We start from the raw sequence: 14,496 nt of genomic DNA, 5'->3' as shown, positions 1-14,496 counted from the left end.
TCAGGTGATTTTTTTTCCCATAATATTCAACTGTTCAGTTTAGGTGAGTCTGTGCCAATGATTGAGTTACATATCAATCTTCGGACCTGCCTGATCCATCCTGATGTCGTACTTCTGGTTGGAGTCTCATCACATTGTCCTTGTGGAGGACGGCCCCATATGGACAGTTGAAAGACGGACTTCAAAGATGGCTCTGGACACTTACAGTTTTGCTACGATGGCTGACGACTACAATCACCATGAGAACTTTAGGACTGCAGTTGTCATGAACAGTTTTACACTCAAATCTCCATCAATGAACAGTTGATCACTTCAGCAAAACAGACTTCATATTAAAACTATAATCAATTTCCTGGTTACACAGTTGTGCTTTGTGACTGCTGTATATAGGACACTGTTATAGAAGCGAGTTATTTATCATCACGCTTTCTGTTATCACCCAGATGAGGATGGGTTCCCTTTTGAGTCTGGTTCCTCTCAAGGTTTGTTCCTTATGTCATCTGAGGGAGTTTTTCATTGCCACCGTCACCACAGGCTTGTTCATAAGGGATAAATAAATTTATAAGGGATAAAATTCGCTCATATGATTAAAATCTTTAATTTTGCGACAGTGTCTGTTGTTAAAAGCGCTCTCAAATAAACATGACTTGATTCGATAGTCTCAGATTCCTGTTCTTGGCTGATTGGAGTGGAACCCGATGTGCTCTTCTGCTGTTGTAGCTCTCCCACCACAATGTTTGATGTGTTGCGTATGCTGAGATGCTTTTCTGCTCACCACAGTTGTAAAGAGTAATTATTTGAGTTACTTTTTGAAATTGAGTTTGAGCCAATGTGGCCATTTTCCTCTGAACAAGACATTTCCACCCACAGAACTGTCACTCACTGAATATTTTTTGCTTTTCTCAGCATTCTGTGTAAACTCTAGAGACTGTTGTGTCTGAAAATCCCAAGAGATTCAAACCAGCCTGTCTGGTGCCAACCTCCATGCCACAATCAAAGTCACAGAGATGGGACTTTTTCTTCATTATCTCGCCCGCAACGGAGTAAGCGAGGCGAAGTATTGTAATCAGTGCGGGGGGTTTTTTGTGTGTGTCTCTCTCTGTCTGTTAACAATCTAGCGTCTAGACGGTTGCACCGACTGACTTCAAATTTTCAGGGTAGGTGAGCAATGGTCCATAGATTACCTGAGTACATTTTGGGGGTAATTGGATCAAGGTGAAGGTCAAGGTCACCGGAAAGGTCAACCTTTCGGTCAAAATAATATATTTTCCATTATAACTCAAAAACAGTTGCTGATAGACAGATGTTTACTATTATGAGCATATAGGAACTCCCATATGTCCTTTCATTTGGCACCATGATCGTTGACCTTGAGTGACCTTGAAAGGTCAAACTCAAGGTCACTGATTTTCAGAGGGCTGTAACTTGAGAACGGTTGATAGTAGACAGATATTTACCATTATCAACTTATAGGAAGTGCCATATGGGCTTTCATTTGGCACCATGATATTTGATCTTGAGTGAGCTTGAAAGATCAAACTGAAGATCATGGGTTTTAAAAGAGCTATAACTTTAAAATCGTTCATGATAGCAAGACGTTTACCATTATCAACATACCGTATAAGAAGTCCCATATGGGCTTTCAGTTGCCACCATGACCTTTGACCTTGAATGACTTTGAAATGTCAAACTCAAGGTCATGGATTTTCATAGGCCTATAACCTGACAGCTGATGATTGAGAAATATTACCATGATCAACATCTCATCTCATCTCATTATCTCTAGCCGCTTTATCCTTCTACAGGGTCGCAGGCAAGCTGGAGCCTATCCCAGCTGACTACGGGCGAAAGGCGGGGTACACCCTGGACAAGTCGCCAGGTCATCACAGGGCTCATGATCAACATATAGGTATAAAATAAGTGCTGCCGGGCGAGGTTTGTTTTGCCTGGCAACCCTTGTTTTAATGTTTGATTAAAATGAAGAAAGCATTACCTGAAGCTCTTGAAATGCATGTTTTTTTGTTTTGTTTTTTTGCATTGTGCTGCTGCCACATGATTGGCTGATTAGATTAGATGATTACACACAGTTTACAGTTCACAAAGCTTGGAGCTGGTAACCCAGGCTTGTTTTTCTCCAGTAAAGACCCATGCTTCAGTTTTTCATGGGTTCATTGTTAATCTGTAAAGAAAATCAGGCTTCATGATGTGGACTCTCAGAGGCTTGCTTGGCTCATTCCTAAACACTCTCAGTGTACTTTCCCACATGCCTATCTGCACAGGAAACCGGACTCATTTCACGCTTGGGAGGGGAACACTGATCAACATTTTCATCACACTCGTGTTCCCGTTGAGACCCAGTGAGACATTGAGCAGGGTGCATGGCAGTGTGCAAGTTAGTTAGGGTCCTAGGAGTAAAATAATGGAGTTGTTTTTGGTTTAGAAGAGATAGAGTTAAGATTTTCTTTGATGCTTGTAAGACACACACTCACACCCACACACATACTCTTAATCCTATTTTTACAGAGTCCTGCTGTGAGAAAAATTGAACCTCCGTCCTGCTGTGTACATCAAGTTGTAGTGACAATGTTGAAGTCTTAATCCTTGTGTGGCTTTAGAGGAACTGCTAATAATGTGATCATAAAATCATAGTACTTTGCAGTATGCAGTATAAAAATGCAGTATTTCTTTCCCGTAATCCCTCAGTCTTTTACTGGAGTGTAATGATATTGAATAATACAGTGTTTAATAGAATGCATTCACAAAAGGATATTACTAAATTTCACTTCCCAAAATGCATTGCATGACATTTAAAGATTATACACATGCAGAATAATCTCTAGAATAGTTTGTTTTTCAGTTTTGGGGCATAAAAAAGTGTTGTCTGTCTGTCTACAGGTTACAGGTAACAAGATGACATCAATCAACTTGGCAACTATCTTTGGGCCAAACCTGCTGCACAAGCAGAAGAGCTCAGATAAAGAGTTCAGCGTACAGAGCTCGGCTCGGGCCGAGGAGTCCACAGCTGTCATCGCTGTCGTACAGAGGATGATCGCCAGCTATGAGGAGCTTTTCATGGTGAGCAAGAAAATGGGCAAAATATAATCATACTTCAGTGAAGAATTCTGTAATATTCTGTGTTTGATGACTGATGATTGCACTCTGGGTGTCACCCAGATGAGGATGGGTTCCATTTTGACTCTGCTTCGTCTCAAGATTTCTTCGTCATTTTGTCTCAGGGAGTTTTCCTTACCACCATGTCAGGCTTACTTACTTGGGATGGCAACCCATTGACATCACCGAACTGTTGCGTTCTTCTTTTGTGATGCTTTTCCAGGCTCGCGTGGCAGCTTCTTTCGATTGTTGTTCAAGGTGAAATACTGCTCAGTTGGGTTAAAGTTTGGTAATTGACTTGGCCAGTCTTAAACCTTCCACTTTTTTCCCCCTGATGAAGTCCTTTGTTGTTTGCAGTGTGTTTTGGATCATCATCTTGCTGCATAACGAAGTTCCTCCCAATTAGATTGGATGCATTTTCTCTGTAAATTGGCAGATTGTTTTTGTAGATTTCTGAATTCATTCTGCTGCTACCATCATGAGTTACATCAACAAAGATTAGTGAGTCTGTTCCAGAAGCAGTCATGCAAGCCCAAGCCATGACACCACCTCCACTGTGCTTGGCCAATGAGCTCATATGTTTTGGATCATAAGTAGATTCTTACTTTCTCAACACTTTGGCCTTTCTATCACTTTGGTGGAAGTTAATCTTGGTTCCAGAACTTTTGTGACTCATCTCTGTATTTCTTTGCGAATTCCATATGGTCTTCTGATTCTTACTGCCGAGTGGATTGCATCTTGTGGTCTGGCCTCTGTATTTCTGCTCTTGATGTCTTCTTCGAAAAGTGGATGGTGATACCTTCACCCCTGCACTGTGGAGGTGGTTGGTGATATGAGATGCTCTCACAACTGCTGTTGTTTTTCTTGGCCAAACTATTCAATGTCTGGTTGTTAGTACACCAGTGGTTTCTTTCTTCTTCAGGACATTCCAAATTGTTATATTGGCTTCACCCAGTGCTTTCGAAATGACTCTGATCGGTATTCCCTCTTTTCTCAGCTCTCTGGTCTTTATGTTGGTTTATCCTTTTTAAGAACAAATACAGTTCTTCACAGGTGAAACCCAGGACTCAGACCAAGAGCAGACATTCAGAGTTATTAATTGTTTAAACAGTAAAGCGAACAAGGCATACCTGGGCAACAAGAAGCACCTGTCAGTAACAATATTTTTGATCACTTGAAAAATGGATGGGTTCAAACAAAAGGTGCCGTGTTCGAAGGTGGTGAACACATCCAGATGTAAATATCAGGAAATGAAAGCTGAAATTCTGATCTGTTGTCTCATTTTCATCTTTTGTTCAGAAACCCAAATGCCTTCAGTGTATTAAAAAAAAGATCTGGCCTTGCCGTTCCAATACTTTTCAAAGGACTTTATATTATGAGAGAAAAGAGGAAGTTATGTAGGTTTAGCATTACATATAGGAATTAGAGCAGGTGGGTGGAGCACAGAAGTACGGCAGGCCAGAACTGAGTTCCAAAAAAACTCTTTATTAGCACTTTTCAGTGTCTACTTTACACTCTCCCAGCCACACACGCACGCACACACACAAGTCGTCTGGTTGGGGAGAGAGCTCCCTTCCTCTGCTCTCTCTCTCCTTATATAGGGCGCGGTCACTGGGGAAGACACACAAACACAGGTTAACTAACATCAGGTGTAGTGATTCTGCCACTTACCTTCCCTGACTCCACCCTCCGTTCACAGACCGACGCTTGACCACGCCCCCGCTGCCACAATATACTGTACAGTGTGAAAGTTCACATGCAGTACTCCCATTTAGTGGTGGGTAGTAACACTTTATGTCTACTCCATTACATATACTTCAGTAACCTTTTCCAACAACTTGTACTTACAGGAGTAGTTTTAATGCATAATAATGTTCACTCTTTTTCAAATACATTACTGATTTTAAAAATATATTTATACTTCATTACATTATACTATACACTTCTTGCTACTTTTGTTTAATTTATTAAATTTTTTTATTCAAACACCCCCCCCCCATTTCTATGATGTCACCATCAGCATGGACGTGCGTGGGATTGAATTCCAACAGCAATTTTACGACATCAGTTTCAGGCCAGTGACATTGAATGCATGCACAGTAGGACATCGTGTGAACCTGCTTCTTTCCCTGTGTCTGAAATCGCTCACTCGTTCACTACTCCCTATATAGGGAATTATTTTATAAAGGACTATATAGTGAGCTCATTGGTAAAATGAAAAAATGCTTTCAGACACTACTCCGTCGCGCTGGTATTTCCGTCATTACTGTCGCATTATTAAAACGTGCCAGATCAGTTGGCTGGTGGGTTTTCAAAATAATAAACACATGCATGAATTTTTGTGATAAATCCATATTATACTGAGCGTATTTCCCCACATTAATCAATACAAAGTACCTGCATCTTTCAGTTCTTTTAAATCAAGGCTGAATACTTTCTTCTTTGCCTCTGCCTTTTATTAAATCAAATTTGAGACTTTTAATTTGATTTCTTTCAGCGCGACCGCAATGCATGATGGGATATATTGCTTTGGTTAGTGACCATCGGTTGTACACTACTTTTTGTGATGCATTGTGGGATACTTTGAGTGCACTATATAGGGTGTAAATAATCCTCACGAAGGTTTCGGACAGCGCTACAAAATGGCGTCTCCACTATATACAGTGCCTTGAAAAAGTATTCATACCCCTTGAACTTTTTCACCTTACAACCACGAACTTAAAAGTTTTTTATTGAGATTTTATGTGATAGACCAACATAGAGTAGCACATAATTGTGAAGTGAAACAAAAATGATAAATGGTCTTCAAAATTTTAAACAAATAAAAATCTGAAAAATGTGGTGTGCATTAGTATTCAGCCCCCTGTACTCTGATACCTCTAAATACAATCCAGTGCAATCAATTGCCTTCAGAAGTCATCTAATTAGTTAATAGAGTCCTACTGTGTGTAATTTACTCTCAGCATAAATACACTTGTTCTGTGAAGGCCTCAGTGGTTTGTTAGAGAACACTGAAGAACAAACAGCATCATGAAGACCAAAGAACTCACCAGACAGGTCAGGGATAAAGTTCTGGAGAAGTTTAAAGCAGGGTTAGGTTATAAAAAAATATCCCAAGCTCTGAACATCTCAAGAAGCACTGTTCAATCCATCATTCAAAAATGGAAAAAGTATGGCACAACTGCAAACCTACCAAGACATGGCCGTCCACCTAAACTGACAGAGCGAGCAAGGAGAGCGCTGGTCAGAGAAGCAGCCAAGAGGCCCATGATCACTCTGGAGGAGCTGCAGAAATCCACAGCTCAGGTGGGTGAATCTGTGCACAGGACAACTATAAGTCGTGGCCTTTTTGGAAGAGTGGCAAGAAGAAAGCCATTGTTGAAAGACAGGCATAAGAAGTCCCATTTACAGTTTGCCAGAAGCCATGTAGGGTACACAGCAAACATGTGGAAGAAGGTGCTTTGGTCAGATGAGACCAAAGTTGAACTTTTTGGCCTAAATGCAAAGCGCTATGTGTGGCGGAAAACTAACACTGCTCATCACCCTGCACACACCATCCCCACTGTGAAACATGGTTGTGGCAGCATCGTGCTATGGGGATGCTTTTCTTCAGCAGGGACAGGGAAGCTGGTCAGAGTTGATGGGAAAATGGATGGAGCTAAATACATAATCCTGGAAGAAAAATGTGAAAAAGTTCAAGGGGTATGAACACTTTTTCAAGGCACTGTATATAGTGGAGACACCATTTTGTAGTGCTGTCCGAAACCTTAGTGAGGATTATCCTGGAAGAAAACCTGTTGGAGGCTGCAAAAGACTTGAGACTGGGAAGGAGATTCACCTTCCAGCAAGACAATGACCCTAAACATACAGCCAGAGCTACAATGGAACGGTTTAGATCAAAGAATATTCATGTGTTAGAATGGCCCAGTCAAAGTCCAGACCTAAATCCCATTGAGCATCTGTGGCAAGACTTGAAAATTGCTGTTCACAGACGCTCTCCATCCAATCTGGCTGAGCTTGAGCTATTTTGCAAAGAAGAATGGGCAAAAATTTCAGTGTCTAGATGTGCAAAGCTGGTAGAGACATACCACAAAAGACTTGCAGCTGTAATTGCAGCAAAAGGTGGCTCTACAAAGTATTGACGCAGGGGGGCTGAATACTAATGCACATCACATTTTTCAGATTTTTATTTGTTTAAAATTTTGAAGACCATTTATCATTTTCGTTTCACTTCACAATTATGTGCTACTCTGTGCTGGTCTATCACATAAAATCTCAATAAAAAACTTTTAAGTTTGTGGTTGTAAGGTGGAAAAATGTGAAAAAGTTCAAGGGGTATGAATACTTTTTCAAGGCACTGTATTGCCCTATATAATGAGTAGGGAGCGATTTTGGACACAGGGTTTGTGTAATTGTGCCATGTAGACAGCAACCATTTGTGCTGGTTGTATGTGTCACCATGCCTGTTACTATTCAGGAAGGTATATCATTGCCCTAACGTAAACCCAACCCAAGCCCTAAGCTGAAAATGACTGGAATGTCAATTAGCCTAACAGACACTAAGATAAACCAGAGAAAGCGTCAGTGCATGTGTTAAATGCCAATGGCCAGAAACTGCTCTTGTAAAACTGTAGGGGTGTAAATCTGTGGCTTTGTGGCTCTGCAGTCAGAAAAAAAAGAAAAAAAATGGAAGAGACGTTATTACTTTTAAGCTAGTTTGGAAGAGTTATGAAACAAACCTGTGGCAAAATTGCTTTAATGTACAGTACTGTGCTTGACCGATAAGCTTATATGTTTTGGATGATAAGCAGATTCCTACTTTCTCAACACTTTGACCTTTCCATCACTTTGGTGGAAGTTAATCTTGGTTCCAGAACTTTTGTGACTCATCTCTGTATTTCTTTGCGAATTCCAATCTGGTCTTCTGATTCTTACTGCTGAGTGGATTGCATCTTGTGGTCTGGCCTCTGTATTTCTGCTCTCGATGTCTTCTTCGAAAAGTGGATGGTGATACCTTCACCCCTGCACTGTGGAGGTGGTTGGTGATGTGAGATGCTCTCACAACTGCTGTTGTTTTTCTTAAGCACGTGTAAAAAAATGCTGTAGACCAAAAATGGCTTAAAAAATAATGAAAAAATACTATAAACTATTTCAAAAAATACTATAAACAGGAAGCAGTAAGGGGCGGCACGGTGGTGTAGTGGTTAGCGCTGTCGCCTCACAGCAAAGAGGTCCGGGTTCGAGCTCCGTGGCCGGCGAGGGCCTTTCTGTGTGGAGTTTGCATGTTCTCCCCGTGTCCGCGTGGGTTTCCTCCGGGTGCTCCGGTTTCCCCCACAGTCCAAAGACATGCAGGTTAGGTTAACTGGTGACTCTAAATTGACCGTAGGTGTGAATGTGAGTGTGAATGGTTGTCTGTGTGTCAGCCCTGTGATGACCTGGCGACTTGTCCAGGGTGTACCCCGCCTTTCGCCCGTAGTCAGCTGGGATAGGCTCCAGCTTGCCTGCGACCCTGTAGAACAGGATAAAGCGGCTAGAGATAATGAGATGAGATGAGGAAGCATTAAGCCATAATAAATAAAACAAAGTCAATATTTGGTGTGAGACGACTCTTTGCTATAAAAAACAAACAAAAAAAACAATAGTAGTCTGAGGTACAGTGAGTGGAGTTTTATAAGGAAATGAGCTGTAGGTTTTACTGAGCATCTTACAGAACCAGCTACAGTTCTTCTGGACACTTTGACTGTCACACTCGCTTATTAATTTTGCACCAAAACCCAGCAGCCTTCGTTATGTTTTCTTTTTTAATCTGAAAAGTGCTCTCTTATGTAATTTGCTGCTCAGATACAAACATTTTTTTTTTCTGTAACATTTAATTTTGTGCTGGAAAACAAATGTTTGGACTGTAAAATGTTTTTCTACTGACTCAATAATGTAGAAGTCATAAAATAGAAATATGTAACAAAGTTTGGATGAAAAAATAGGGTGCCTCAGACTTTTGCACAGTACTGTATATTGTTTGGAAAATATATAATTTATTATGGGGCGGCACGGTGGTGTAGTGGTTAGCGCTGTCGCCTCACAGCAAGAAGGTCCGGGTTCGAGCCCCGTGGCCGGCGAGGGCCTTTCTGTGTGGAGTTTGCATGTTCTCCCCGTGTCCGCGTGGGTTTCCTCCGGGTGCTCCGGTTTCCCCCACAGTCCAAAGACATGCAGGTTAGGTTAACTGGTGACTCTAAATTGACTGTAGGTGTGAATGTGAGTGTGAATGGTTGTCTGTGTCTATGTGTCAGCCCTGTGATGACCTGGCGACTTGTCCAGGGTGTACCCCGCCTTTCGCCCGTAGTCAGCTGGGATAGGCTCCAGCTTGCCTGCGACCCTGTAGAACAGGATAAAGCAGCTAGAGATGATGAGAATGAGATGAGATGAGTTGAAGTTAAAATGACAACTGAAGTAGTGAGTATAATACTTTTACTTGAGTACAGTTTTTGCTTGCTCTACCCACCTCTGCTCCCATTCTCTCCCTGACATCTGTTCCGTCAGCGTTGTGATTCAGACTGGCTTGTTGCAGGATACATCTACATTTCATTTTGTACATAAATTATAATAAAGAGGTGCAATTTCCATTTATTCCCTCATAAACCACTTTTGCACACAACTGTTTATTTTATTCACATCCAAAGAGTAATTGATGTGTAATTATGAAATAAAAGTAGCGTTTGGAAAAACGTTGCTCATATCCAGTAGTTATGCATGTTAAATTTATGTTTTATTTGTTACTGAAATAGAACGTTGGGTCAGGATCCTTCCAGACCTTTCACAACGCTGAATAAAAAGCCACATTCAGAGTTGAGTAAATGCATGTAGTTAGGAGGTAATACTTCAGAATTATTTATGGACTTCAACACTATTCAGACAGCCACACACACACACACACACACACACACAGAGGGTGGAGTTTATCCAAGCCGAAGATATGCTTCAGTTATCCTGGATTTGGTCCTTGAACTTAATTGCTTTTTCTTTGTGCCATATCCATTTCTGCCAGTAAACAGTATTAAGTCTAACATCACTGTCTGACAACATTATGACCAACATATTTCACCTTGGCATTTATGTATTCTGTAATATACAGTGCCCTCCACGATTATTAGCACCTCTTGTAAAGTTTAGTAAAAAGGGTTAGAAAAAATCCACCTTTTGGTGAAGTCGCTTCACCTCACACAGAAAAAATGAGAAAAATCCAGCCTTTAATTGAAATACATTTATTCAGAGGAAAACAAATCCCTCATCAAGAAATTTATTATTTTTTTTAAAAAAGTGCCACGATTATTGGCATCCCGGAAATGATAGCAAACACAATGTAACTGAAGCATGTTTCCTATTTAAATTGTACATTTTTTAGTTGATTGGAGTGTGTAGGAACTTTCAAGCTGTAATCTATGACTTCCTGATTAACTGGGGAACAAATACACTATATTGTCAAAAGTATTTGCTCACCTGCCTTGACTCACATATGAGCTTAAGTGACATCCCATTCCTAATCCATAGGGTCCAATATGACGTCGGTCCACCCTTTGCAGCTAGAACAGCTTCAACTCTTCTGGGAAGGCTGTCCACAAGGTTTAGGAGTGTGTTTATGGGAATTTTTGACCATTCTTCCAGACGCGCATTTGTGAGGTCACACACTGATGTTGGACGAGAAGGCCTGGCTCTCAGTCTCCGCTCTAATTCATCCCAAAGGTGTTCTATCGGGTTGAGGTCAGGACTCTGTGCAGGCCAGTCAAGTTCATCCACTCCAGACTCTGTCATCCATGTCTTTATGGACCTTGCTTTGTGCACTGGTGCACAGTCATGTTGGAAGAGGAAGGGGCCAGCTCCAAACTGTAAAAACAGTCTGCATGCTGAGGTGCTTGATTTTATACACCTGTGGCCATGGAAGTGATTGGAACACCTGATTCCGATAATTTGGATGGGTGAGCAAATACTTTTGGCAATATAGTGTATGAGGTGACACAGAGGCCAGATTCCCTTCGTCATCCATCAACATGGGAAAGATCAGAGAACACACAAAGCAAATGAGGGAGAAGTGTGTTAACCTTCATAAGTCAGGGAATGGTTATATTAAAAAAAAAGTTACTCGCATGAAAATGTCCATTTCTACTGTTAGGGCAATAATAATAATAATAATAATAATAATAATAATAATAATAAAGGGAACATCAACTGGAACTGTTATAAATTTGCCTGGAAGAGGACCCAAGTTTATTTCGACCCCACGTACAGTGAGGAGGAGGGTAAGAGAGGCAAAAAATCCCTAAGGATCACTGTTGATGAATTACAAGAAAAAGTCAAATCTTGGGGTTTCCAAGTCTCCAAAACCACCATCAGACTCCGCCTCCATCCCAACAGGTTATTTGGAAGGTCTGCCAGAAACAAGCCTTTTCTGTCAGTTAACCACAAATATAAGCACCTGAAGTTTGTGAAATGCTACTACAACTTTGACTGGACCCATATTCTGTGGTCTGATGAAACAAAAATGAAGCTTTTTGGCAACAAACACTTGTGGTGGGTTTGGTGTAAACAGAAGGATGGTGTAGCAGTTCATGTAGGTGGGTGGAGCACAGAAGGACGGCAGGACAGAACTGGTTTCACAAAACTCTCTTTTATTCAGCTTTTATCTCTTATTCCCACACACTCAGACACACGCACACACATCAGCCGTCTGGTTGTAGAGAGAGCTCCCTCTGCTCTCGCTCTCTCTCCTTAAATAGGGCGCGGTCACTGGGAAGACACACAAACACATTAATTAACGACAGGTGTAGTGATTCTGCCACTTACCTTCCCTGACTCCGCCCTCCTGTCACAGACCGATGCTAGACCACGCCCCCGCTGCCACATACTCCCACCGCCCGACTCCGGCCAGGCAGCCGTCCGGCCCGCAGCCGACTCCCCCCCCCCTTGACGGGAGAGGAAGTCCGCCACGACCATCTGCGCCCCCGGCCTGTGGATCACCTTGAAATTAAAGGGTTGGAGTGCCAGATACCAATGGGTGATCCGCGCGTTGGCATCCTTCATGCGGTGGAGCCACTGGAGGGGCGTGTGGTCTGAACAGAGGGTGAAAGGGCATCCCAGCAGGTAGTACCGGAGGGCGAGGACCGCCCACTTGATTGCCAGGCACTCCTTCTCGATGGTACTGTAGCGCCCCTCACGCACCGACAGCTTCCGACTAATGTATAAGACTGGGCGATCCTCCCCCTCCACCCGCTGGGACAAAACGGCCCCCAGCCCTCTGTCCGACGCATCCGTCTGCAACATAAAGGGGAGAGAAAAGTCAGGGGAGTGTAAAAGTGGCCCCCCACACAGTGCAGCCTTTACCTTAGAAAAAGCCCGCTGGCATTGCTCCGTCCACTGGACCGGATCTGGTGCCCCCTTTTTAGTGAGATCAGTCAGCGGGCTGGTGACGTCCGAATAATTAGGTATAAACCTACGATAATAGCCAGCCAGCCCCAGGAACTGTCTCACCCCCTTTTTGGTCTTGGGCCTCGGGCAGGCCGCAATCGCTGCGGTCTTGTTAATCTGGGGACGCACCTGCCCATTGCCCAAGTGGAAGCCCAGATACCATACTTCCACCCGCCCAATCGCACACTTCTTCGGGTTGGCTGTGAGACCCGCCCGCCTCCGCGACCTAAGGACGGCCCTCAGGTGTCGTAGGTGCCGCGGCCAGTCATTACTATAAATAATGATATCGTCTAGGTACGTGGCCGCATAGGTGGTGTGGGGGCGGAGGACCCTGTCCATCAGCCGCTGAAACGTAGCGGGCACCCCAAACAGCCCAAAAGGAAGTGTGACGAATTGGTGTAAGCCGAACGGTGTGGAAAAGGCCGTTTTTTCCCGGGATAATGGAGTCAAGGGGATCTGCCAATAACCCTTTGTTAAATCCAGTGTCGAGTAAAAACGAGCCATGCCTAGCCGATCGAGCAACTCATCAATACGAGGCATTGGGTACGCATCGAATTTAGACACCGCGTTGACTTTTCTATAGTCTACACAGAACCGGACCGACCCGTCGGCCTTGGGTACCAAGACCACCGGGCTGCTCCAGTCACTGTGGGACTCCTCGATGATGCCCATTTCGAGCATGGCCTCGAGTTCTTCCCGAACCACCTTTTTCTTGTGTTCGGGTAACCTGTAAGGGCGGCTATGCACTACCACCCCCGGGGGCGTCTCAATGTGGTGCTCTATGAGGTTAGTGCGGCCGGGCAGGGGCGAGAACGCGTCCGAAAACTCGGTCTGCAACTGGGCAACCTCCATGAGTTGGGTCGGGGAGAGGTGGTCTCCACAGGGGACCGGAGAGGGACGTGATGCTAATGTTCCTTTTTGAACCTCCGGCCCCAGCTCCGCCTTCTCCGGAACCACCGACACCAATGCCACGGGGACCTCCTCGTTCCAGAGTTTGAGTAGGTTGAGGTGGTAAATCTGTAGGGCCCCACCCCTGTCTGTTCGCTTCACCTCATAGTCGACGTCCCCGACTCGCCGTGTGACCTCAAAGGGTCCTTGCCACTTGGCGACTAATTTAGAGCTCGATGTGGGCAACAGTACGAGTACTTTCTCTCCCGGTGTGAACTCTCTAAGGCACGTACCCTTGTCGTACAGGCGGGTTTGCCGTTCTTGGGCCTGCCGCAAGTTCTCCTGGGTTAGGTGTGTGAGTGTGTGGAGTTTTGCGCGCAGGTCAATAACGTATTGAATTTCATTTTTGCTTGGTGAAGGTCCCTCCTCCCAATTTTCTTGCAGCACATCTAAAATGCCGCGCGGTTTACGCCCATATAATAATTCAAACGGGGAGAACCCCGTGGAGGCTTGGGGGACCTCTCGCACTGCAAAGAGCAAGGGTTCGAGCCATTTATCCCAGTTACGCGCGTCCTCACTTACAAATTTTTTAATTATGTTTTTAAGGCTGCGATTAAACCGTTCTGCTAAACCGTCCGTTTGTGGGTGATACACGCTGGTGCGGATTGGCTTAATACTTAATAACCCATACAGTTCGTTCAGTGTTCGTGACATAAACGAGGTGCCTTGATCAGTCAGAATCTCTTTCGGGATTCCAACTCGGGAGATGACGTGGAAGAGTGCCTCCACAATACTGCATGCTGAGATATTGCGAAGAGGCACTGCTTCCGGGTATCGCGTTGCATAGTCCACTGGAACTAATATAAAGCGGTACCCTCATGTTGACTGATTTAATGGCCCGACGAGATCCATCCCAATTCTTTTGAACGGGGTCTCAATTAACGGTAGAGGGCGCAAAGGCGCTTTTGGAATGGCCGCTGGATTTACTAACTGGCATTCGCGGCATGCCGTACACCACCTACGGACATCGCCGCGAATCCC

The 14,496-nt window shown here is 43.8% G+C and overlaps 1 protein-coding gene across 2 annotated transcripts in view; it reads left to right on the top strand.

The window, feature by feature from the left end:
• The window catches only part of LOC132866138 (rho GTPase-activating protein 6), a 321,679-nt gene that overhangs the window by 292,819 nt on the left and 14,364 nt on the right, over positions 1-14,496 (top strand). For both annotated transcript variants that reach the window (XM_060898731.1, XM_060898732.1), the window contains exon 9: positions 2,896-3,075. In XM_060898731.1, coding sequence (XP_060754714.1) covers positions 2,896-3,075 — 180 coding nt within the window. The remainder of the gene's footprint in view (positions 1-2,895; positions 3,076-14,496) is intronic.

The sequence above is a fragment of the Neoarius graeffei genome, chromosome 18, assembly GCF_027579695.1.
Source record: "Neoarius graeffei isolate fNeoGra1 chromosome 18, fNeoGra1.pri, whole genome shotgun sequence".
NCBI classification, from domain to species: Eukaryota; Metazoa; Chordata; class Actinopteri; order Siluriformes; family Ariidae; genus Neoarius; species Neoarius graeffei.
The sequence above is the reverse complement of the archived record's forward strand: the minus strand, read 5'-3'. Positions and strand labels throughout refer to the sequence as shown.